The sequence below is a fragment of the Phoenix dactylifera genome, chromosome 12 (genome assembly GCF_009389715.1).
Source record: "Phoenix dactylifera cultivar Barhee BC4 chromosome 12, palm_55x_up_171113_PBpolish2nd_filt_p, whole genome shotgun sequence".
In the NCBI taxonomy this organism is placed as follows: domain Eukaryota; kingdom Viridiplantae; phylum Streptophyta; class Magnoliopsida; order Arecales; family Arecaceae; genus Phoenix; species Phoenix dactylifera.
This window is the reverse complement of record NC_052403.1, coordinates 5,707,863-5,731,161: the sequence shown is the minus strand read 5'-3', so window position 1 is coordinate 5,731,161 and position 23,299 is coordinate 5,707,863. Positions and strand designations below refer to the sequence as shown.

Genomic DNA, 23,299 nt, shown 5'->3' with positions numbered 1-23,299 from the left:
CTGACATTTCCTATGCTGTCAATTACCTATGCCAGTTCATGCATTCTCCAAAGATCTCTCATTTTCAGCTGCTAAAGAGGGTGCTTCGGTACATTAAAGGAACCTTGCATCATTCCCTTCATTTTCAGTCTGGTCCTCTGGTTCTCTCTGCATTTTGTGATTCAGACTGGGCTGGCGATTCATTTGATCGTCGTTCTACCTCCGATTTTTGTATCTTTTTGGGTTCTAATTTGATTTCTTGGTGTGCCAAGAAACAGCCGACTGTTGCTCGATCGTCTACTGAGGCTGAGTACAGGGCCTTGGCTCTCACTGCTTCTGAGTTAATTTGGCTACGTCGCCTACTTCGAGAACTTGGCATTTCAATTGATACACCTACTGAGATTTACTGTGACAACATTTCTGCCATTGCCCTTGCTTCAAATCCTGTATTTCATGCAAGAACGAAGCATATCGAAGTCGACTATCATTTTATTAGGGAGAAGGTGCTTTCCAAAGAACTTCATATTGCTCATGTCTCTAGTGCTGATCAAACTGCAGATATTTTTACCAAATCCCTCACTGCTAGAAGGCATTCGCTCCTCTGTTCCAAGCTGCAGGTCTCTTCCCTACCTTCAGCTTGAAGGGGGGTGTCAGCTGCCAGTTATTCCAGAAGCCTTCTGAAAGATCTATAAGTTTCTAGCAGCATCTGAATTCAGTTTATCCCAACCGAATTCAGTTCATTTCAAACTGTTGTAACTGTTTCCAGTTAATCAACAGTTGAACCTTGGATAATTAGCTATAAATACATACATTGTAAAGTCTTGATGTAATGAATAAGATGACATTCAGACTCTTCTCCCTAGTTTACTGCCATCTGAATATTTCACTGTATTAGCATAGTTTCAGTGCCGTGCCAGTAATATCAAGGAATGCATCAGCTACAGTAAATTCAATACATCTTCCTCAAATCTCTTCACTTCCTATCGGTAGAGTCCGGTCTCCTTAGGCCTCCCCAATTCAACAACCGGTTTGCCAGGGAAAAAAAAAATCATAACTGCTATAATTAATTTTTAATCTCGGGATTTCGACTTAGCAGTGCGCACGATGAACAAAAAATTATATTTTGCACCACATGTACTATGTAGTAGTGCACCAAACCAATCACATATGCTTGTTCCTCTGAGTCAATTGCTGAGATGAGTGATTGATGAATAGAATCTATATGAACGGAGAAATTATACATCATGTTGCATGCTCCATATGGCCATATATGCCAATAATTACAGCCGCTTGTTTCTGTAGTGGTGTGGTGAGACAAGTGCTTATGAATGGAGCCCATAGAAATAAGCAGCCATGTTGCGTTGCATGCACATCCCTGTGACATAATTTCTCCATATAAATGAGGATTCGTGATCGGGAAAATTATTAAATGGACCAATCTAATAGTCACTCGCCATGTTAACCCCCATTTTATTTAAACAATCCAAGATCAATGCAGGGGTGAGAATTCATCATACGTGCCTTGGGATTTGGATTAGCCTTACTGGTCCATCTAATGATTTCTTCTTGTGTAGGATATAATTTCTCCTACTTTACCCATCACAGTGCGGACTTAGAGCGAGGCATCATAGAGTTACCAGACAGCCACACGTTTTTCTTTATTATATGACATTAAAGGAACGGAGCAACGTAAATATATGTGGTTTAGGGAGGCTTAACAATGACAAACACTGGATTTTCCATCCACCTGAATCCTTTCGTATAAGCAGCAGCAACAAAACAGAGTGGATGAAAAATTCAAACGAGATCACAACCTGTATCATCTGAAAAGAATACTAGCTAGAATACTGTCACTGGTTTTGCTGGTGGCCGGCTTTCATGGTCTAACCTTTTCTAATAATAGAGAAGGCCGTAGTTGGGGTCTGAGGGGAAAATGAGGCTGTAGTTGGGGCTCATTCTCTCCAGAGTGATGCTTGCAGAGCTCATCCCGCCCTTATTTTCCATCACTCTGTTCCCCCTTGTTAATTCCCACAGTTGGCTCTCCGCCACCTTGTACTCCACCCATTCCCTGAATACGCGTACAAAACCGGAGAAAGTGGACGCCAGAAGGCAAACAAAGAACTATGAGAAAGCCAGCGAATGGAAACTAGAAACAGTCATTAACGGATTAACATGCGTCTTTGCTCGTCCTGACCGGCAACAGGGAGGGAGTCCTGCCTCTCCTTATCGTAGAGCTCGTCTCTCTTGTGTTCCGCAGCCATTCTTTGCTCGACTCTCTTCTTTAACTCCTCCTTTGTTCGGTCTGCGCTGCCGGACGTAGCAAAATGAGTTGGCGGTATTTATGAGGGAGGCAGGGAGGGGGTTGGTAGGAGAGGAAGGAGATGGCCTCCTCCATCCTCTGAGTAAGAGGACGGGCACCATGCGTTATCCCTTGCGTGACGTACTGACGTCCTCGGATTGAAATTCATTAAAATCTAATCACAAATATCACGATAGGCTCGTGATTAGCCTCTATGAAACTCGTATTACAGTGTCTCCTAGTCCACATAGGCTATGGGTTGAGTTTGCTCTGATACCATCTGTCACGATCCAAAACCTCATCTAAAAAAGCTAGTCAAAAGATATTATTTAGATTTTTTGATTCTATATAAGTATTCAAGATCTACCGAGCGAATAACTGGTGTGGAACTAAACGCACGCCCACACGTGTCCTCACAGTTTCACTTCCATCACTTTGAAGGTTTTCAATTTCTATACTACATTATGATTGTTATTTCTCGAGTCTTGATCTCCAAGATTTTTTATAGGACTTTAAATTCTCAAAAAAAAAAAAAAAAAAAAAGGGAAGAAAGCAATACATGCCAAAGAGTCAAAATGTGAATTAAGAAATTTTTACCAGAAACGGAAGCTTTTAGTTTCATGATTTTCAATGCTTCGTTATAAATAATAGAGGGGTCAGAGAAGCTGATGGTTAAATTAAGAGTGGGAACTTAGACTTGCAAAAACCTCCATGAAAATTATGCAAGTTTTCTTTCCTTTTCTTTTGATTTCAAATAGAAATAAATCTTTTCTTGAAGGCAAAATAGATGGGAGATGCGAAGACGCATCTTTGATTGTACTAATACTGTTTTTTTAATGATAATAAGATGCCTTGCATTTATTTACATTCAAGAAAATACTGTCTAAATTTTGCAAGATAATAGAAAATTCGCAAGCCGTCCTAGAGTTAATGAATTGGTAATGCCTTTCCTTTCTTCATTGGCACTCCAGCTTCCTTAGGCTTCCATATATGTAAATAATAGATAATAATTGTTAAAAATTTAACAATAAATATAAATGGTTATGGTAGTTTTGGTAGAGATAATATCGACCAAAGAGAAGTGTAGGAGAGCAGGTTATGTGACTATGTGATAATTTTTATACTAATATAACTTATGACTATTTTTCTCCAATTGAATTTTTATCTATAACAATTAATCACAATATTGGTTATTAAAAAAAGATAATTGAGGCATTAAGCCGGCTCATTCTTTGTAATATGACAAATTTAATTCTTAAAGTTATTGGACGATTTTCATGCTTGATAGACTTTGCCATCAGTTTAATCATTGAACAAGTAACCAAATGCAATGTCATTTTGTTCTCGGCACTCTAAAGCACGAATCACTGCCGCATTTCAGCTAATGCAATCGGTAGTGTTGTGCTTATTTCATATTCATTTATTATTTTGTTGATGTAGGGATAATGCAATCATTTTATATGCATTCTTGGAGAGACAAATAGCTATTGAAGGTTAATCCCTCATTATAAATCTTATAGTGGGAATTGCTTTCTGCTTTGGGTCATAATGTAATGCACATCCTTACGCGAATAATTCCACTATCAAATCCAAGAAAACTCTTTATGCCCTTCTTTCCGTCACCTCTCTTTAGCATCTTCTTTGTTGCAAGAATCAAAATGTTCCCATATTTGCTTTTCATTGCCATCTCCACCCACCAACATTCCTCTAGTCATGGCAATGGGGTTCATCGGCTGCTACATTATCACACTCATCTTTTTTAATTGTACTTCTTGTGTAACAACTCAAGACCTCACCTAAAATGGTAGTCTCGACGAATAACCGATATGAAACTATTAAATCTATTCAAATCTAATCACAAGCACCACGATCAGCCCGTGGTTAACTTTTATAAACTTCTGTTACAGTGTTTTCTAGTCCACATAGGCTATAGGCCAAGTTTGCTCTGATATTATTTGTCACAATTTAGGATCTCATCTAAAATAGTTAGCTATAAAATATTATTTGAATTTCTTGATCTTGTATAAATACTCAAGATATTTTCGGCGAATAATTGATGTAGGACTAAATATACGTCCGCATAGATTCTTACACCTTGTAATGCCTAACTCGTTTGCAATATATATGTTTTTCAAATTTTAGCGTGCAAACTCGCAAACAGAAATGTCCGGAATGCAAAAATGGAATTATAATTCTATTTTTTTGAATTATAAAGAATTTTATTTCTTGCAGAATTGTACCACAACAATCATTTCCATAACAATATCATTTTCTGAATAGCCAAGGAATGCATGATTGTTCTACTCCTGGACTTTCTCCCACATCCATTGGAATCCCATTCCTGGCCTCAGGGTGAAGAAGCCATCATCCATCTGAATTATAAAGTCCATGCCGATCTACCAAATCCGAAAAAAAAAGAAAAAAGAAAACGAAAAAAATCCACCCAACCAACTGCAGGGGCTCCGCGTAAAAAAGTCTCACCTGAGGTGACCGCATCCACTTTCTTCGCCATAAAGAAATTCTTGCAGCACCGTGTGCCTCCATCACAAACTACTACTCCGTACTTCGCGTGAGAAAACCCAACACAATCAGACACATCCATCGGATCCCATTTCCACGGTCCTGATCGACACTCTCAACCATGGAAATTACTAATTGTTTTTTCTTTAACATTACCAGCTCGCTCATCCACGCTCGCGATCGATGCTCTTTGACGACGGTGAACGGAACGGGAAGTAAACCGAAGCCAAGGCCACTTCGCTCCCACCATCTTTATTTATATTTTTCTCCGCCAGATCCACTCCACCTCCTCTCCACCTCTCTCTCTCTCTCGGAAGGGGTTCCGCCGCTCCAGGATCCAGGGGAATCTCCATAGATCTTTTCCGGCTTCTCTCGCGCTGCCGGAACCCTAGCCAAGAATCGTAGGGAGGCCCCGATCCAGGCGCCATGGCCGCGGCCAACGCTCCTATAGCCATGCGGGAAGCCTTGACGGTGAGCCCTATCCCTTTCGCCGCCATCTTTCTCCATTTCTGTCTGTCTTTTTATCATTTTTTGAATTGTTTCCAATCCGATTCGGGCTGTACAGTTTGGGTTTTGAAGTGAACTGTCGCGACCTGGTTTGTTGTTTCTCGAATAGTATCGATCTCGAATTCTTTTCTTTTTTTGTGGTGGATAGATCACGGATCTGCTCTGATCTGTGGGAGGAGATTGCGATCTGGTTTGGGATGATCGCAGTGATCGGACATTCCGGTTACTGGTTCAGCTAAAAGATTGTTTCTTGAGCTGTCGGAGGCATGGATGTTTCTTTCCGCGGTTTTTTCTTGTTTCTGATGGTTCTTGGTTTGAACTTTTTTTTTTTGTTGATTTCAGCTTCCGAGTCTTGGAGTCAATCCGCAATTCATCACTTTTACGCATGTAACGATGGAATCGGAGAAGTATATTTGTGTCAGGGAGACGTCTCCGCAGAACAGTGTAGTTATCATTGACATGAACATGCCGACGCAGCCGTTGAGGAGACCTATTACCGCGGACTCAGCTCTGATGAATCCTAACAGCAGGATTCTTGCTCTTAAAGGTTTCGACTGATCTCCTCTGATTATTTAAAGCTGCCAAATTTGCTATGGGGGTTGCATTTATTGCTGCTAGTTATATAATACCTCTTCGATTCTTTTTGATTATTTTTGCTTTCCTGCTGGGACTTAAGAGGTGGTAGGGTTCATATAGTTTCTTGATCTATATGTTCTGTGATTTCCTTTCTCTTGGATACATATAATGCACAAAGTTAATGCTTCTTCTCCAATACTGTTTTATTTTATTCCATTTCTTTTTCATTTATATGCTCACAATTGTAACTGAAGAAGACATGGAACAATTCATATATGTTTTGTTACCTTGTTTTAATCCAGAATTGATTACTTATGCCGCTACGTAACATTAGATAACATATGATTTACTAGCAGAATTATTTTAGTCTTGTCAGATAGCATTCCAGTGCAGGACTGATTTTTGTGGTTTCGGATGATATACTTGCAGTATATTGTAATTGCATGTCACTGTTCTGAAAATGTGGTGCATAAAGCCACATATGCATCCATGTACGCATATGGGGTCCCTTGACTGGACCACATACCTTGTATGTGGCTGCTATACGGCAGTCAGGCCGTTATGGGCCAAAAGTAGGTTTGTTTCGCACTTTTTGTAGATACATATATGGTGGGATTAACATTATGCAATTGCATACGTAGCCTATTTATCATCACACGACTGCATGTCTGGTCCGTTTAGTATTGTTACTATTGTATGATCATATATATGGCCACTCTTTCAGAGGCCATGCAAATGAAGCATGCTCAAGCTAATTGTTTGGTTGGATGCAGGTTTCAAGTGAACCAGGTACATGTATATTAACAATGTTAATATGTTAATTATACTATAATTATTGCTACTGAGGATCAAGTGGTAAGTAGTTAGCACTAAACGTTAGGTGTCATTGTTATTAATATTGCTATTATTTATAAAATATTGCTAGTCTTATTATTGTATATAGTGTATTGTGTTTATTTTTAAATATCTAAAATACTAATTGGATATGCACCTGCATATGTGGCCTGCATAACACATTCGCTATGTGGTCCCTTGACTGCTGCAATGTTGTTGAGATTGAGAGTGAGATGTAAGTCATCGAGTGGGTTGGATTAGGGTGCAAATCATAAGATTTTCCTGATTTTAAAATAAATATAAAAATTGAAATATGGGTCAAATGTAGATTATTTTAATGGAGAGTAAAAAGCCATATGTGTATGCAATAAAAAAATGCCATACATGTAATAGATCTTGTTTCCCCAGACGTTAGACCATATATAGCATGTTTAATGAAACAAACACTGTTTCTAGCAATTCGAGACATTTATAGATTACTGATTAATTCAATATCATTTTAGTTGTAATGTTTTAGAAGAAAAGGATAAGATTTTAATGTTTGGTTTTAAAAATACAAAATTTGCCTCTTAAACTCCAATGATAAGTTTGCTAACTTTACTAAGCAAGATATGCAAGTGATGAGTAATTAGAAGTCATACAATCAAACAAATTGTGGATTCACACATGATTTACTAATTAAATCACATAACCAAGTTGGATTTTGTTATCCAAGAGACTGTGTGTTATGCGGATCTAGATCCCATGTTCCTAATTGATCTTGATCCAGGATGAGATCCAGATTGCTTTAGTGCCATTTTGATCTGGTTCGTACAATCTGAATCGTGAATCATAAGATTTTAACAGCAAAGCACCTGCATATCATAGCCACCATTTAAACATTGTTGCATTGCACCACACACTACGAGTAGAGATAATTAATGATTAAGATTATCTGCTGCATGTCATTGTATTTAGTGATATATCTTCCGATATGCTATAATACAGATGATAATGGGCTTGGAAATGAGTGAATATTGGAGAGTACGAACTACTAAATTGAACTCCTGAAAACAATTCCTTATTGTTCTAACTTTAAAAGTCTTTTGAATTCCCAGCGCAACACTAACCAAAATATATACCTGGGATATATACAAAGGATTGTCCTTTAGTCGAAGAAACTTCACCAAATCAAATTTCAGCTGGATGTTTGAAACATCTTGCTTTAAAATGATCCTGATGAGGCCAGGAAATTTTAAACTCAACTGATTACTTTCACAGTTTGCATTTTTGACTCATACCACTTGAGGATTCTTAGGTGCAGCCTGTGCTAAGTTGGTATTATCTGAAACAGCACGCTCTTGAATTGAGGTGAATTTTAACATACTGATGGTCAATATTACTTGAAAAATAGAGGACTTTAGCTCACAAGTTCCCATAGAAGTTCAAGCTACATGCAATTTTCCAAGTACAAACTTCAGTCAAGCCTTATACTATGTAATGAATTAATTTACTATTTAAAAGTAAGGTCATTTGTAATCCTTCAAAATCTTTTTTTTCTATTTTACTCTCCAAATGTTTCCTTACATTAGACTGCATGTCTTTTTGATGTTGCATGATGCTAATAAATCATTTTGCTATGAGCACAGGTTTCTGCTCCTTGCTAGCACATGTATTTTTTATCCTAGCTTTTATGCTGGCACTCATGTTTATTGTGCTGCGTAAAAATTTCACGTGTGTTTTCAGCCACTATAACTGCAATGAAATTAATGTTTTTAATATATTTTGTGGTCATTTTGTTAATAAAAATGAATTAAGATCCATAGTTCTCCATAGTTCTTATATTTCACAATCAACTGTTTTTTCGGCGTGTCTTTGCTATTTCTATATTGGCCTATGGCTAGCAACAACAATTTATTTTGCCTTTTGTTAGACCTTGTCAATACATTTAAGTAGAGTTCCTTGGATGTGCGACTAAGATATAGAAAATCGGAAATGTATCTGTTATTCTACACAGTTTCCAGCTAAAGGAGATGATCTGCCTTTTTTTTAGGTTGCCAAAGCTTCATATAGTTTGACCATGATTTTCTTTGTGAAAATTGTAGCTCAAATAGCAGGAACTACTCAGGATCACCTTCAGATATTCAATATTGAGATGAAGACTAAAATGAAATCTCATCAGATGCCTGAGCAGGTAAACAATGCTAATGATTTAAAACAGATGGTTTTCAACTCTGGCTGTATCAATTTTCTTTGTTCTTTGTACTCATTTAGCTCAGTTCAATATTTTTAATATGCACAGGTCGTCTTCTGGAAATGGATCACCCCAAAGATGTTGGGGCTGGTTACTCAAACTTCAGTATATCATTGGTCAATAGATGGTAAGCCACCAATTTTCACACAAGTGGTGTTAATGTTTCCAGATATTACGTTAAGGACCTATATTGCATGCCTGTGCTTTTATGTCTCCAAGTTACAGTATGCAATATTTTTGCCAAATGCAGGTGATTCGGAGCCTGTTAAGATGTTTGACAGAGCAGCTAATTTGACAAACAATCAGATCATTAATTACCGGTGTGATCCCTCAGAAAAGTGGCTAGTTCTGATCGGTATTGCACCTGGTGCCCCCGAGGTATGCTGTTTTAAAATGCACTTCTGTTGAATGTCACTAGCAGTGAAGTCCACTTTGTCAATAGGACCATTTTTTATGAGTGATGGTTTACAGTGTAAATTAATTTGTAATTAATTTACTGAAATTCAATGATACTTCCATATAGTATATTCTCAAGTAAGTTCCATCCGTCACTATCGAGCCATTACAGTATTTTGTATGAAGATATATGAGAGCTTGATAGAACAAATCTGATTGTCTTGTATTGTACGGTGATCAGATTACAAGAATTAGTTACCAAAATGGGTAAACCAAATTATATGCATCAAGAGCGATGCTGCTATGCTTTTGTTGGAAGAAGATGAGCGTAATTGAAGGTGCAGAGTATATTCAAAAGAGGAGTCCATGAAGAATTGAGGTTTAAAACCTAGAAATTGATACGGGCAGATTTAGGTATGGCAGATGGTTGTGATGTGTGCCCTAAATGAGCATATTGTGAGTTCTCTTTATCAAAACAATCTGATTACTTGAACAACAATGTTAGATAAGGTGATACATTATAAAGAGAACAAAAAACTATGAGAAAGCCACTAATAGATGATGGTGTTGGGATCAAATGTATAACATATTGGTTGGAGATGGTCATGAGGAATATCCAATTGGTCCGATTAGTGGATACTGTCTTGATCTGCAAATATGCTAAATGATTGGAGGTGTACTGTAGTTATCAAAAGTTGCTCTTGAATAACACATCTTTACACTGGTCATGGATGGGTTACTACTGATGTCTATGTAGTCCTGGTTAAATGCTAAAGTAGTATTCTGGCTTAGAGGATAAGGGTCTTAAACTCTACTAAATGAAGAAACATATGTGCCGTGCAGTTCTAATTGTAATATATATAAAATGAGATTTCAATTAAAACAAGAGGAAGAATGGAGAGATAGATGGAGATATATCTAAGAGAGCTAAACATGGGTGGAGAAAGTGGAAAGGTGCTTTCAGCTATGTTAACTGATGCTTCCTATGGTGACTTGACTGAAATATTACATCGTGACGACAAGGCTAGCTAGCTATTGTTTGGTTCAAAGTGTTATGCAATAATGTCGATCTAAGTAAGCAAGATGAGGTTAGCACATAGGAGAGTGTTATACCGTGATCAAGGTTTTAAATTCCATGGGACGGAGGTGTCTTGGTTTCTCCATGGAATGGAACACCCTGCTATCCCATCCCGTCTCGACAGTAGTCTTGGTCATGCATTCCGGTAGATTTCCTCCGGCTCTCTCCCCTTTGTCTTTCCTTTCTTTCTTTCTTTTTTTCTTTTTTCTTTCCTTCTTTTCTCTCTTTTTCTTCTACCTTCCTTTCTATCCTTTCCTTTTTCTTTCTTTTCTTATCCCTTCCTTTCTTCCTTTCTTTTCCTTTTTTCTTCTTCTTTCTCTATCCTTTGTTCCTTCTTTTCTTTTTCTTCTCATTTCCTTTCTTTCTTTTGTTTTTCTTCTTTTTCTTTCCCTTTCACTTTTTCCTTTTCTTCATCTTTCTTTTTCTTCTTTCTGCATTCTTTCTCTCTCCCCACGTGGATGGGTTTGGGAGTCCCGACCCTATCGCGGTCATGTTTTCTCACTGGAACAGGATGAGACTCCCCTCGTTCCATTGGGAGGTAAAACCTTGACCATGATGAATACCACGATAACAGAAATATTATACCATGATGACAGAAATATTATACCATGATGATAGAAATACTATACCATAATGACAAGGCTAGCTATTGTTTGGTTTAAAGTGTCATGTAATAATGTCGATGTAAGCAAGCAAGATGCAGTTAATGCTTAGGAGAATGCTGAGATGGATGAGTGGTAGTACTTAAAACTAGAAAAGAGAATTGATATACTAGATTACATGTAGGAGTTTTACTATTTGAGGACAAGTTAATGGAGAACTGATTGAGATGATATGTGCCTGCAAGACAACACTTTGTGAAGAAAAGGTGCTCAAAAGTTAAATCCATGTCAAAGGGTCTTTAAAGAGGAGGGCAAGCTAGCATGGTCAGATTTCACAAGATAGCTATGGAAAAGCTTGCAGCAACATTGTTGGCAGAACCCAATTGGAATGACTAGTAAATCGGGACTGCAAAATGGAGTGATGAGTCGGTTATGATTATTCATAAACATGTAATGCATCTTTCTACATAAGTTGGTTTGTTTTTATACTAGCATTGTATTTAAAATTTCGCCAGTGGATTTTGGAGAAACAATTAGGACTTATGCTGAAACACAGCCTTATTTATAAAAAATTGTGGAAATAATAGGTTAGAATTAATATTACTTGTGATAACATGGTCTAGTTTGTAATTATGTCTTTCAGATGAAATCGGCTTATTTTTATCCAACACAGGCCAAGGCATGTAGAACCTGCTTTGGTATTTAAGTTTGTTTTACGGTCAAAAAAATATTCTTTAGGTGAAATATTATGAACAAAATTTCAAGCCATGTTCTAAGTGGTCAAATTGTTCTCTTACATGTTTGGCATGTTAAATTGGAATGAGGTAATGACTGAGACGATTGTATGGGAAAACTTTAAGACAACTCGTGAGATGCCTGACAGTGGGTTTCTATACCTTGGTGATTAATGTCACTTCTTGAAAGGGCTTCCAATCATACCGGAGAGGTGGATGTTCATGCCTATGAACAATTCCTTCTGTCGGTAGCTTCATGGTCTTGAAAAGCTGAGTTTAAATGGGAGCAGATATCGATGTTGGAGATGGGAGCAGCCACCCTTGGAAAATGATGTGGATTGAGCATCTAAGATGGTCGAGCACTCAAGATAAAGTTGTAATGTTGAAGGGTCTTGCAATGAAGCCAGAGATCAGCTTGCAAAAGGGAGAGTCAACTGATCAATTTTTATCGACCACCTCCTTTAGGTTTGGCTGTACTGATAATCAATGTGATGTGCCTGCCAGAGTTTGAAACTCCTCTTTTCTTTCATGCTCTTTTCACCTTCATCTTCAACCCTTTTTTTGTGTATTTCTCCATTTTCTTCTCATTTTCCTCCTTTCCCTGTTAATTAAGCTTTTTTAGTGTATTAAAATTTGCCACCAAGTTACATTGGCTTGTTGAAGTTATCAAAAGAAACTCACGAATTTACACCTCATTTTACAAAATCTTGGTTGTAGAGACCACAACTGGTCAAGGGAAGTATGCAGCTTTTTTCCGTGGATCAGCAACGCAGTCAGGCACTTGAAGCACATGCTGCATCCTTTGCATCATTTAAGGTAATATTATAATGAGTTTTGCTGTTTGTTTGTGACTTAGATGCTTGGCGTTCTTGTATTTGTTCTTATGATGTCATTATTGACTTTTTGCTTGTTGCTTACACAGGTTGCTGGCAATGAAAATCCTTCCATTCTTATTTGTTTTGCTTCAAAGACCACTAATGCTGGACAGATTACGTCAAAGCTGCATGTTATTGAACTTGGTGCCCAGCCAGGTTTGATGCATATCTTTGCATGTGCTTTTGTTATAGTTTAGATATTTCATTTATTAAACTGTTACAACCATGCTCTCCATTTATAGTACAACCCTCCCATATTTCATTTATTAAACTGCTACAATCATGCTCTCCATTTATATATCACAACCCAACACCCCCACCCCCACCCCTTTTTCCCCGCCCCTGCCCCTGCGTGGGAATCTTTCCTCTTTCTTGGAACCAAAATGGATACTTTTCGAGCTTGACTGATTTTTCTTTTATACTATATTTGACTTGCTAAGTACTTGCAGTCATGAAACGTCCACTTCATGCAACCATACTTTTGAGGTGCTCCACTCAATTGGAGTCTGACTTCTTTGATTTCTGTGAAAGAATATTTTTCAGTGTTAGAATCAACCTATGCTCTTTTCAAACCTTTATTTGTTTTCCTTGTTCTTAGGTAAGCCAGGTTTTACAAAGAAACAAGCAGATCTGTTCTTCCCACCTGATTTTGCCGATGACTTCCCTGTCGCAATGCAGGTAGAACATTAAGGCTATTTTGTTGGACTTTCAAGATATATCTAATTTTGCACAATGGTGATTAAGTGAATTTTTTGTCTGGCAGATTTCACACAAGTACAGTTTGATATATGTGATCACGAAGCTTGGTCTGTTATTTGTGTATGATTTGGAGACGGCAACAGCAGTCTATAGAAATCGAATTAGTCCAGATCCTATATTTCTGACAACAGAGGCTTCGTCTAATGGTGGTTTTTATGCTATTAATAGACGGGGGCAGGTTTTGCTTGCCACTGTTAACGAGGCAACTATTGTGCCCTTCGTCAGTGGTCAAGTATGATTGTATCCTGGAATTTCTTTGTTGAATTATTATGTAAGCATTAACGTTTAACTGACAATTACTATTTGGTAACTTTACAGTTGAACAATCTGGAGCTAGCTGTTAATCTTGCCAAACGAGGAAACCTTCCAGGGGCAGAGAATTTGGTAAATTATAATTTGATGCAAGGTTCGCTTTTTCGGTACCGGACTTTGGACCGGTGCCACACTAGTACTATATCGATACGGTATGGTACAGAATTTTTTTGGTGTACCGAGTGTTAGTACGCCACCCGTACCAGATACCAGTATTGAATCGTTACGGTGCAGTATGCTGCATATCGCCTGATTCGGGCCGGTATGGCGAATCATGATTTGATGTTTTTTATCACATTATTATCGTATAGTTTTGGAAAGGTTGCAAAGCATGTACAAATGGATGGAAGCTTGCTGCTTTTTATCTGCATATCACTAATTTCTGCAACTTGAGTTTTCAATCGTTTTAGTGATTCACATCGAGATGATGAATAATTTCATATGTTGCTAAATAGATTGTGATTACTAATTTCTGGGTTCTGTCCAAAAAAATTCCCTCCCCATTTCATATTTTTTCAATGTAGCTTCTCCTGCCATATGCAGAAATCTTTTCCTTAGTTATTTAGAAGAACCTCTTTTAATCTATCACCTTTTTGATTCTTTGGATTGGTATTCTTAACCAGGTTCTCATAAAGAACAAAAATTTTGTTATTTGAGTGTCTCCAATGTATGGGAAATGCTTAGAGAATAAAAAGAAGGATTTCCCTCCACATTATGCAAGTTTGGTGGAAAAGCAGGATTTCTTCTTATTTTTCCCTCATGAAAAATGACTGAAACAAAAGGGAAATATGTTATTTATGGGAATAAAATTCTTTTCGACGGCATTTCTTCTCCTGTTCTGTACCCCCTTTTTTTCTGACTGTCAGGGAAGACTGTTTTAATTTTTTTTTTTTTTGCTTACAGCAACAATTTCATGCACTTTCCTTTCTTGTATTACATATAGTTTCATTCACATAATCTTTCTCATCCAACCCTCCTTTCGTGTGTGTGACCAGGTTGTGCAGAGGTTCCAGGAGCTATTCTCTCAAACAAAATACAAGGAAGCTGCCGAACTGGCTGCAGACTCTCCGCAAGGCATTCTGCGAACACCTGAGACTGTTGCAAAATTTCAGGTCTTGAGCTCTTCCTTCGTTTCTAATTTTTTGCTTTTGAGATAATTGCAACTTGTATATCATATGTATTGTTGTTATTGGCAATTATTATGTTTCCAGTATTTAATTGGCAGTTCCTTTAACTGCATCTTTTAATTTCTTTAGAGCTGTCCCTTTTGCCTCCGTGCTTGTTATTTTATGGTTGTATTCTTGGCTGAAAAAGAAGTTATATTTTCTCTTTTCAGTTTTTTGTGCCCTTCAATCTTTTTTTTTGGGTAAGTGATGCCGTTCAATCTTGAGGAGTCATATTATTTACTTTCAAACTTTTGTGTATTTATACAGAGTGTTCCTGTGCAAGCTGGGCAAACACCACCCTTGTTGCAGTATTTTGGAACATTGCTAACTAAAGGAAAACTCAATGCATTCGAGTCTTTGGAATTGTCTCGCCTAGTTGTGAATCAGAACAAAAAGTCTCTATTGGAAAATTGGTTGGCTGAGGACAAGCTTGAGTGCAGTGAAGAACTTGGGGATCTTGTGAAGGTAGGATTGTAAAGTTACTGCTACTTTGTTGAGCATCTTCCTAATAATTAAAAATTGTTATTTACTGTTTTATCACTCTGTCATTGGTTAGACTTGTTATTTTTGCTGTGGAGACCTTACTTCCTGTTTTTTCTGTAGACTGTGGACAATGATCTCGCACTGAAAATATATATAAAAGCGAGGGCTACACCAAAGGTTGTTGCCGCTTTTGCAGAACGAAGGGAGTTTGACAAGATTCTCATATACTCCAAACAGGTAATTGTTGCAAATTCTTCTGCATCATCTTCAATATAAAAGCAGTTTTTTTCCTTTTTCCACCAGTTCTTGCAGGACTGCATCATAAATATTTACACATAACAAGAGTCATACCTGGAATTATGGGCTGTTATGATGATAGTTATTGTTCTTGGATACAGGTTGGATACACACCAGATTATCTTTTCCTTCTGCAGACAATTCTACGGTCAGATCCCCAGGTAAGCTTTAGTTTATTGAATAGGCATGATGTAAATTTTTCAATAATTTGGATGCTTTAGGTATACTGTGACACTTGAGAGGTTACATGGCTCGAGAGTTCTTTTGGGGATTGTTTTTTTGTAAATTCATTCAATTCCCGGTGCCCTCATTTTGAATTATTTGTTTAACATAAAGTTTTTATGACAGGGAGCAGTTAATTTTGCTCTTATGATGTCACAAATGGAGGGTGGCTGTCCAGTGGATTATAATACAGTCACAGATCTCTTCCTTCAGGTTCAGTCACTCTCTTTACTCTACGATTATGTATGTATGTATGTATGTTTGTGTGTGTGTGTATCTGTATATATGAAACATGCCCCTGTTTAGTTGTCAAGAAAATGCAATGGAAACTCTTTTATATCTTATGTTTTCATCTTTTATCCTCTTTCAGAGATTTCTATTTGCTTGCTAGATTTTTTTTTTTGGCTCATGGTGTTATTTATTGCAGAGGAACATGATCCGAGAGGCAACAGCTTTTCTGTTGGATGTTTTAAAGCAGAATCTACCTGAGCATGCTTTCCTTCAAACAAAGGTAGTCTTTTCACTTTGAATAAGCATGCTATATATTTTTCATCCCGGGTATGGATAATTTCTTTAACCTTTTATCTTTGATGCAGGTCTTAGAGATCAACCTGGTGGCGTATCCAAATGTTGCAGATGCTATATTAGCTAATGGAATGTTCAGTCATTATGATCGCCCCCGAATAGCTCAACTGTGTGAGAAGGCTGGGTTATATATGAGAGCCCTTCAGGTTGAATGCTGTTCGTAAGTTATGTGCAAATGATTCTTTTGGTTTTTGTTGTAATTTATTAAATCATATCCAATTTTGTGTTGCAGCATTATACAGAGTTGCCTGATATTAAACGTGTTATTGTGAATACTCATGCCATTGAGCCCCAGGTATGTTATCTTGGGCTCTGTTGTTTGATCTGATTAACTGTTTTGATACTATACCAGATCACCCTTCTTTTCAGGCACTAGTGGAATTCTTTGGGACACTTTCTAAAGAGTGGGCATTAGAGTGCATGAAGGATCTTTTGCTGGCCAATCTGAGAGGAAATCTTCAGATAATTGTGCAGGTAATTTTTCTTTTCCCCTGTTTGAATAATTTGGTGAGTTCAGTTGTTGGAGGTATATAACAATCATATATTTGCAGGCGGCAAAAGAATATTCCGAGCAGTTAGGTGTGGAAGCATGCATAAAACTGTTTGAGCAATTTAAGTCCTATGAAGGTCTTTACTTCTTTTTGGGTTCATATCTGAGTTCCAGGTACTTATTTGAATACTAAGTATTTTGTGGGCACTGGTAAAGATAACACTATTATTGATGCTTTGGTTTCTCTTTTTTTCCCCCCCTTCTTTTTATCCGGAACAGTGAAGATCCAGATATACACTTCAAATATATCGAGGCAGCAGCCAAAACTGGCCAAATCAAGGAAGTTGAGCGTGTAACAAGAGAATCTAACTTCTACGACCCACAGAAAACAAAGAATTTCCTGATGGAATCCAAACTACCAGATGCACGCCCCCTGATAAATGTCTGTGATCGTTTTGGATTTATTCCTGATTTGACTCACTACTTGTATACAAACAACATGCTTCGGTATATTGAAGGCTATGTGCAGAAAGTAAGATTCTCTTTTTAACATAAGCTACTTTTATCTGCTGCAAGACTGACTCTGACTTGTTTTATAGTAAATGCGCAATTAAAATGGGATGGGTTTTTATGAACAGTTTCAGAGACTTTAACAGCAGCTAACTTGGAATTGTTTGTATTATTTTATAATAGGTGAACCCAAGCAATGCTCCTTTGGTGGTTGGACAACTTCTAGACGATGAGTGTCCTGAAGATTTCATAAAAGGTCTCATTCTTTCTGTCCGTTCCCTGCTTCCAGTTGAGCCTCTTGTTGCTGAATGTGAAAAGAGGTATACCACATCTCCCCTTTCTATGCCTCCAAATCAACGTTTTCATTCTTGCCTAATATGTTACTTGTCTGCTGCCTTGTGTAAAATAGGAATCGTCTACGGTTACTCACGCAATTTTTGGAACATCTGGTGAGCGAGGGAAGCCAGGATGTGCATGTTCACAATGCTCTGGGAAAGATCATTATAGACAGCAACAATAATCCTGAGCATTTTCTCACGACTAATCCATATTATGATTCACGTGTCGTGGGTAAATACTGTGAAAAACGGGATCCCACCCTTGCAGTTGTTGCATATAGACGTGGACAATGTGATGATGAGCTGATAAATGTCACAAATAAAAACTCTCTTTTCAAACTGCAGGCCAGGTATCTTTCTTTTTTGAAGAAAAAATCTGCAGCTAATCATCTGAAAAGTGACTCTCTTGTTTCCCTTTCAATCTTTCCTCTGCATTTAGTTGATGATGTTATCCTGTTGATAACAGATATGTGGTGGAAAGGATGGATGGTGATCTATGGGAGAAGGTTCTTCAACCTGATAATGAGTATAGAAGACAGCTTATTGACCAAGTTGTTTCTACTGCATTGCCTGAAAGCAAGAGTCCGGAGCAAGTTTCTGCAGCTGTTAAAGCTTTCATGACTGCTGATCTTCCACATGAACTGATTGAACTGCTTGAAAAGATTGTGCTTCAAAATTCTGCATTCAGTGGGAACTTCAATTTGCAAAACCTGCTTATCTTAACGGCCATTAAAGCGGATGCATCCAGGGTCATGGATTACATTAATAGGTTGGACAACTTTGATGGCCCTGCGGTTGGAGAGGTAGCTGTTGAAGCACAATTATATGAGGAAGCCTTTGCCATCTTTAAGAAATTCAACCTAAATGTACAAGCAGTTAATGTTCTCCTGGATAACATCCAAAGCATAGAGCGGGCTGTAGAATTTGCATATCGAGTTGAAGAAGATGCTGTTTGGAGCCAGGTTGCTAAGGCTCAGTTAAGGGAAGGGTTAGTAAGTGATGCCATTGAATCATTCATCCGTGCGGATGATGCAACCCAATTCCTTGATGTTATTAGGGCTGCTGAGGCAGGTAACGTGTATCATGACTTAGTGAAGTACTTGCTGATGGTGAGACAAAAGGCCAAAGAGCCAAAGGTGGATGGCGAACTTATTTATGCATATGCGAAGATAGATAGACTAGGTGAAATAGAAGAATTCATTCTTATGCCAAATGTTGCTAATCTCCAAAATGTTGGTGATCGTTTATTTGATAATGCCCTTTATGAAGCTGCTAAGATAATATTTGCCTTCATTTCCAACTGGGCTAAGCTGGCTAGTACATTAGTCAAGCTGAAGCAGTTCCAAGGTGCAGTTGATGCTGCTCGCAAAGCAAACAGCTCAAAGACATGGAAGGAGGTTTGTTTTGCCTGTGTTGATGCTGAGGAATTCCGCCTGGCCCAAATTTGTGGTCTGAATATCATTATACAGGTAATCATCCTTCATGAAGAAAACAATATCTCTGCCTAGTATTTTAGAATATCACTGCTCAGTCATTTTAGAAGCTTTATATTCTATATAAAAATCATCATGATCTATTTATTTTAATGGTTCAGGTGGATGACTTGGAAGAAGTCAGTGAATATTACCAGAACAGGGGATGCTTCAATGAGCTAATTTCACTTATGGAGAGTGGCCTTGGATTGGAACGTGCACACATGGGTATTTTTACAGAGTTGGGAGTGCTGTATGCAAGATACCGACCAGAAAAACTGATGGAGCATATTAGACTTTTCTCTACCCGTCTCAACATTCCCAAGCTTATCCGTGTATGTGATGAGCAGCAGCACTGGAAAGAGCTCACCTATCTGTATATACAGTATGATGAGTTTGACAATGCTGCCACCACTATAATGAACCATTCTCCCGATGCATGGGATCACATGCAGTTCAAGGATGTTGTAGTCAAGGTTGCAAATGTTGAGCTCTATTACAAGGCAGTGCATTTCTATCTGCAAGAACATCCCGACCTGATTAACGATATCCTTAATGTACTTGCCCTTCGTGTGGATCACACACGTGTAGTTGACATAATGCGGAAGGTGTATATACTAACATTCACTATCTTCTTCCCTTTCTGGTTTGTTTAGTGAAATGAAGAAAAGTTTGAAAGGTCTTGTTGGTGCCAGATGGTAGCCATTTGTATTGTAAGGAAATCTTGTTCTTAACTTCCTTTTACCTTGTTTCAGGCTGGTCACTTGCATCTTGTGAAACCGTACATGGTTGCAGTACAAAGTAACAATGTAGCTGCTGTTAATGAAGCATTGAATGGAATTTATATTGAGGAGGAGGACTATGACAGGTTACGGGAATCAGTTGATATGCATGACAACTTTGATCAGATAGGTCTAGCACAGAAGGTAAAATTGTTGCATGTTTTAGACTTGAAGCATGCATTTGTGGAGTTTTTGGCTGATGAATGTCATGTCATTGACTAGATTGAGAAGCATGAGCTTCTGGAGATGAGGAGGATTGCTGCATATATCTATAAGAAAGCAGGGAGGTGGAAGCAGTCCATTGCTCTGTCCAAGAAGGACAACCTGTACAAAGATGCCATGGAGACATGCTCACAGTCTGGTGACCGTGAGCTCTCGGAAGAGTTGCTTGTTTATTTCATTGAGCAGGTGATGGGCTTGTGGACGCAGAATGCTTACCTATCTACTGTTTATTATGTTGCACTATTGTTTTTTTGTAGTTAACTCCACTATAAATATGGCAGCTGTTTTTTTCACCAGTTAAATTAAATGCGCAAAACTCACTAATCAGATTTTTTGTTATTCATTATATGAATTCCTTGTTAGGATTTTCCTTGATTGAGTGATATACTATTCTTTCTCTTGCTTTATAACACCTTATGCAACATTAAAATCTCATTCTTTGCTTGCTTGTTAAACTTGGAAAGGTAATGTATTCAACTGCTTTATGTTATCTATGCCACAAGGATTTTATTTTTTTTCAATATTTTGTATATGGGCCAGTCATATGTAATTTACCATTTTAGACATATGTAACCGAGTTTCTTTTCTAGCTGCTGATTGAAGTGATGTGTGGTGCCACCATGTTCCTTTGGGCACTAATTCTGTGATTATTTCTATGCATTTTCTTGGCACAAACATGGGAAGCCATGCCTATTCAGATATGCAAGGATAACCCAAGATAGCATTTTGGCCAAGGAGTACAAATGTCTCAATATATGAGCATTGTAGATTTAAGCATTAGTGAGTTATACGTATGATAGCATTTGTATGAGAAGTGATTATTGATATTATATTGCACATGTAATTAGCAAAAGCTATATAATTTTTTTGAATACTCAGGAGAATTTTTTTTCTTGTAAAAGTTGATAAAGCCTTTTCAATAATTAAGTATATTATTAGAAGTATTTTTTGCGCACAGAATTCTTTGAGATACTATATCTATGTGTATCTTGAATGTAATTCATGGATTTTTTAATAAAAAAATGTAGTATTTGACAAACTCGTAGATGATATAATCATATAAAGCAACTTAAGATTTGTTATTAAATTTGCTAGTAACTTCATCTTATGATGGTATAATTGCTTAAAGTAATTCCTAATTGCATTTTATATAAATTTTAGTGAAAATGAGGAAATTCTTTATGTTTGTAGCCATATGGTGGTTTTTGATTCTCAATCTAATATACCGTTCTCAACATGGTATGGCGTACCGGATGGTACCGGGCGTACCATACTGGTATCGGTACAGATAGCGTACCACCTTTGATATGTAAAAAAAAATCTCATACTGTACCGTATCGATACTATGCTAGTATGGCACTGGTATGGCTCCGGTACCGGTACGGCAAATCTTGGTTCTTAATAACCTGAATCGTTTGTATCCTCTTTGCTCGAGGCATATAGTGTGCGATAGCGAGATGAGCAATAATTAGATATTTTTAACTTTGAACGATTTTAGAAGCTTTTTGCCTTCTTAAAAGGAGAATCCTGATCATCAGTTATTAAGAAACACATGTTATCATTCATTTCTTTTACTTGATTGTTTAATAAGTGATAGCTCTACTATTTCCTTTCTCTAGGGTGTTATAATTGTCAATTAGGAAATGTATCTGAGGTCCTGTTTTGTGTTGCAGGGAAAGAAGGAATGCTTTGCTTCATGTCTCTTCATATGTTATGACTTGATTCGGCCTGATGTTGCCCTTGAGCTTGCCTGGATGAACAACATGATTGACTTTGCTTTCCCGTACCTCTTGCAGGTGATCTTTTACTAGAGTGGTTGTGCTAGTGTAGTTAACCTTCATATCGTCCTTTTTATCTTTTGACAATCTTAATTTGTCACTATGACAAACATCTGGTGTCTGTGCAGTATATTCGTGAGTACAGTGGCAAAGTAGATGAACTCATAAAAGACAAAATTGAAGCACAAAGTGAAGTCAAATCTAAAGAGAAGGATGAGAAGGATTTGGTTGCACAGCAGGTGCTTGCAATCCCTTCGTAAATGCAGTTTTGTTTCTTGGCATTTTTTTGTCTTGCTTGTTTGACAATGGGTGTGTTATTTTGCAGAATATGTACGCACAGTTGCTGCCACTTGCATTGCCAGCTCCAACGATGCCAGGCATGGGAGGACCTAGCATGGGCGGACCTTTTTCAGCCCCACAACCGCCAGTGGGTGGGATGGGCATGCCTCCAATGCCTCCATTTGGTATGCCCCCAGTGGGGAGCTACTGATAGTCTTCAGAGGTTGATGCCAGTTGGAGAAGGTTCGAGATATTTTTCTCTCTCCTGGTGGTGCAGTTGGTTGAAGCAGCAGTGGCCACTAGTTATCATAATGTAGCTAACACCAGTTGCCATTATTATTCTTTTGGTAGCAGGCGATCATTTGCTGTTGTTTAGGCCGAGTTGAGGATTCTGTGTGGAGGCTAAATGTCACATGATCAGAAAATAGTGTGGTTAGATTTGTTGTGAACAATGGCTGCATGCCATGTGCATAGGTTTGCTTGATATATTCAATAGGCAGTTTTTCTTTGAATCCTCCGTCATCGGCTGTATTCTTTTGCTGTGTTGTTGCTTTCATTTCCCAGTGTATTGGATAGATTGGTTTTGTATGTTATTTATATTCTTGTTGCAATTAAAGCCTTGAAGCAGCTGGTCTGCTGTTAGAAATTTGCAGTACACTGAAGTCAAGCCTTCAAGAGAGAATTCAACTTTTGAAATAATTGACTTGGTTTGAGTATAATGAAATTTAGCTGTTGAGATGGTTTATCTGATGCAGCAATTCGAACCGCGCAAGCTACTAGAGTAAAATACAAAAAGTAGTATGGGTACCAATTTTATAACCATTAGCGATCGCTCTTCCGTGAATGGAGATCTGTGGAGGCTGCTCAGGACCTGTAGGTGGCTGGTGTCCGTGCCGAAACGGCTGACCGGATGATTTTGGCAAATAGATTATTTTTGAAAGCATTACAGGCGCCATACTGAATCGATGTCT

At 37.9% G+C, this 23,299-nt stretch overlaps 1 protein-coding gene across 1 annotated transcript; it reads left to right on the top strand.

Annotated features, from left to right (window-relative positions):
- The first annotated feature begins 4,973 nt into the window (after positions 1-4,973).
- LOC103718112 (clathrin heavy chain 1-like) lies at positions 4,974-22,983 on the top strand. The gene is made up of 30 exons (XM_008806786.4): positions 4,974-5,269; positions 5,648-5,852; positions 8,800-8,888; positions 8,997-9,075; positions 9,199-9,326; positions 12,476-12,574; positions 12,681-12,789; positions 13,232-13,311; positions 13,397-13,624; positions 13,711-13,776; positions 14,700-14,816; positions 15,138-15,335; positions 15,474-15,590; positions 15,752-15,811; positions 15,999-16,085; positions 16,300-16,383; positions 16,469-16,603; positions 16,690-16,752; positions 16,827-16,931; positions 17,009-17,121; positions 17,227-17,479; positions 17,641-17,777; positions 17,867-18,145; positions 18,262-19,264; positions 19,390-19,875; positions 20,023-20,193; positions 20,272-20,457; positions 21,945-22,067; positions 22,178-22,288; positions 22,375-22,983. The coding sequence occupies exons 1-30, from the start codon at positions 5,225-5,227 to the stop codon at positions 22,537-22,539; spliced, it is 5,121 nt and encodes a 1,706-aa protein (XP_008805008.2). The 5' UTR covers positions 4,974-5,224; the 3' UTR covers positions 22,540-22,983.
- Positions 22,984-23,299: the final 316 nt, after the last annotated feature.

What these genes read in the sequence shown, in the direction of transcription:
- LOC103718112 (XM_008806786.4), top strand. Translation starts at nt 5,225, where the DNA reads ATGGCCGCGGCCAACGCTCCTATAGCCATGCGGGAAGCCTTGACG. An exon ending in TTCTCATATACTCCAAACAG is followed by an intron (nt 15,591 to 15,751) that starts GTAATTGTTGCA and finishes TCTTGGATACAG; the next exon opens with GTTGGATACACACCAGATTA. An exon ending in ATCTTCAGATAATTGTGCAG is followed by an intron (nt 16,932 to 17,008) that starts GTAATTTTTCTT and finishes ATATATTTGCAG; the next exon opens with GCGGCAAAAGAATATTCCGA.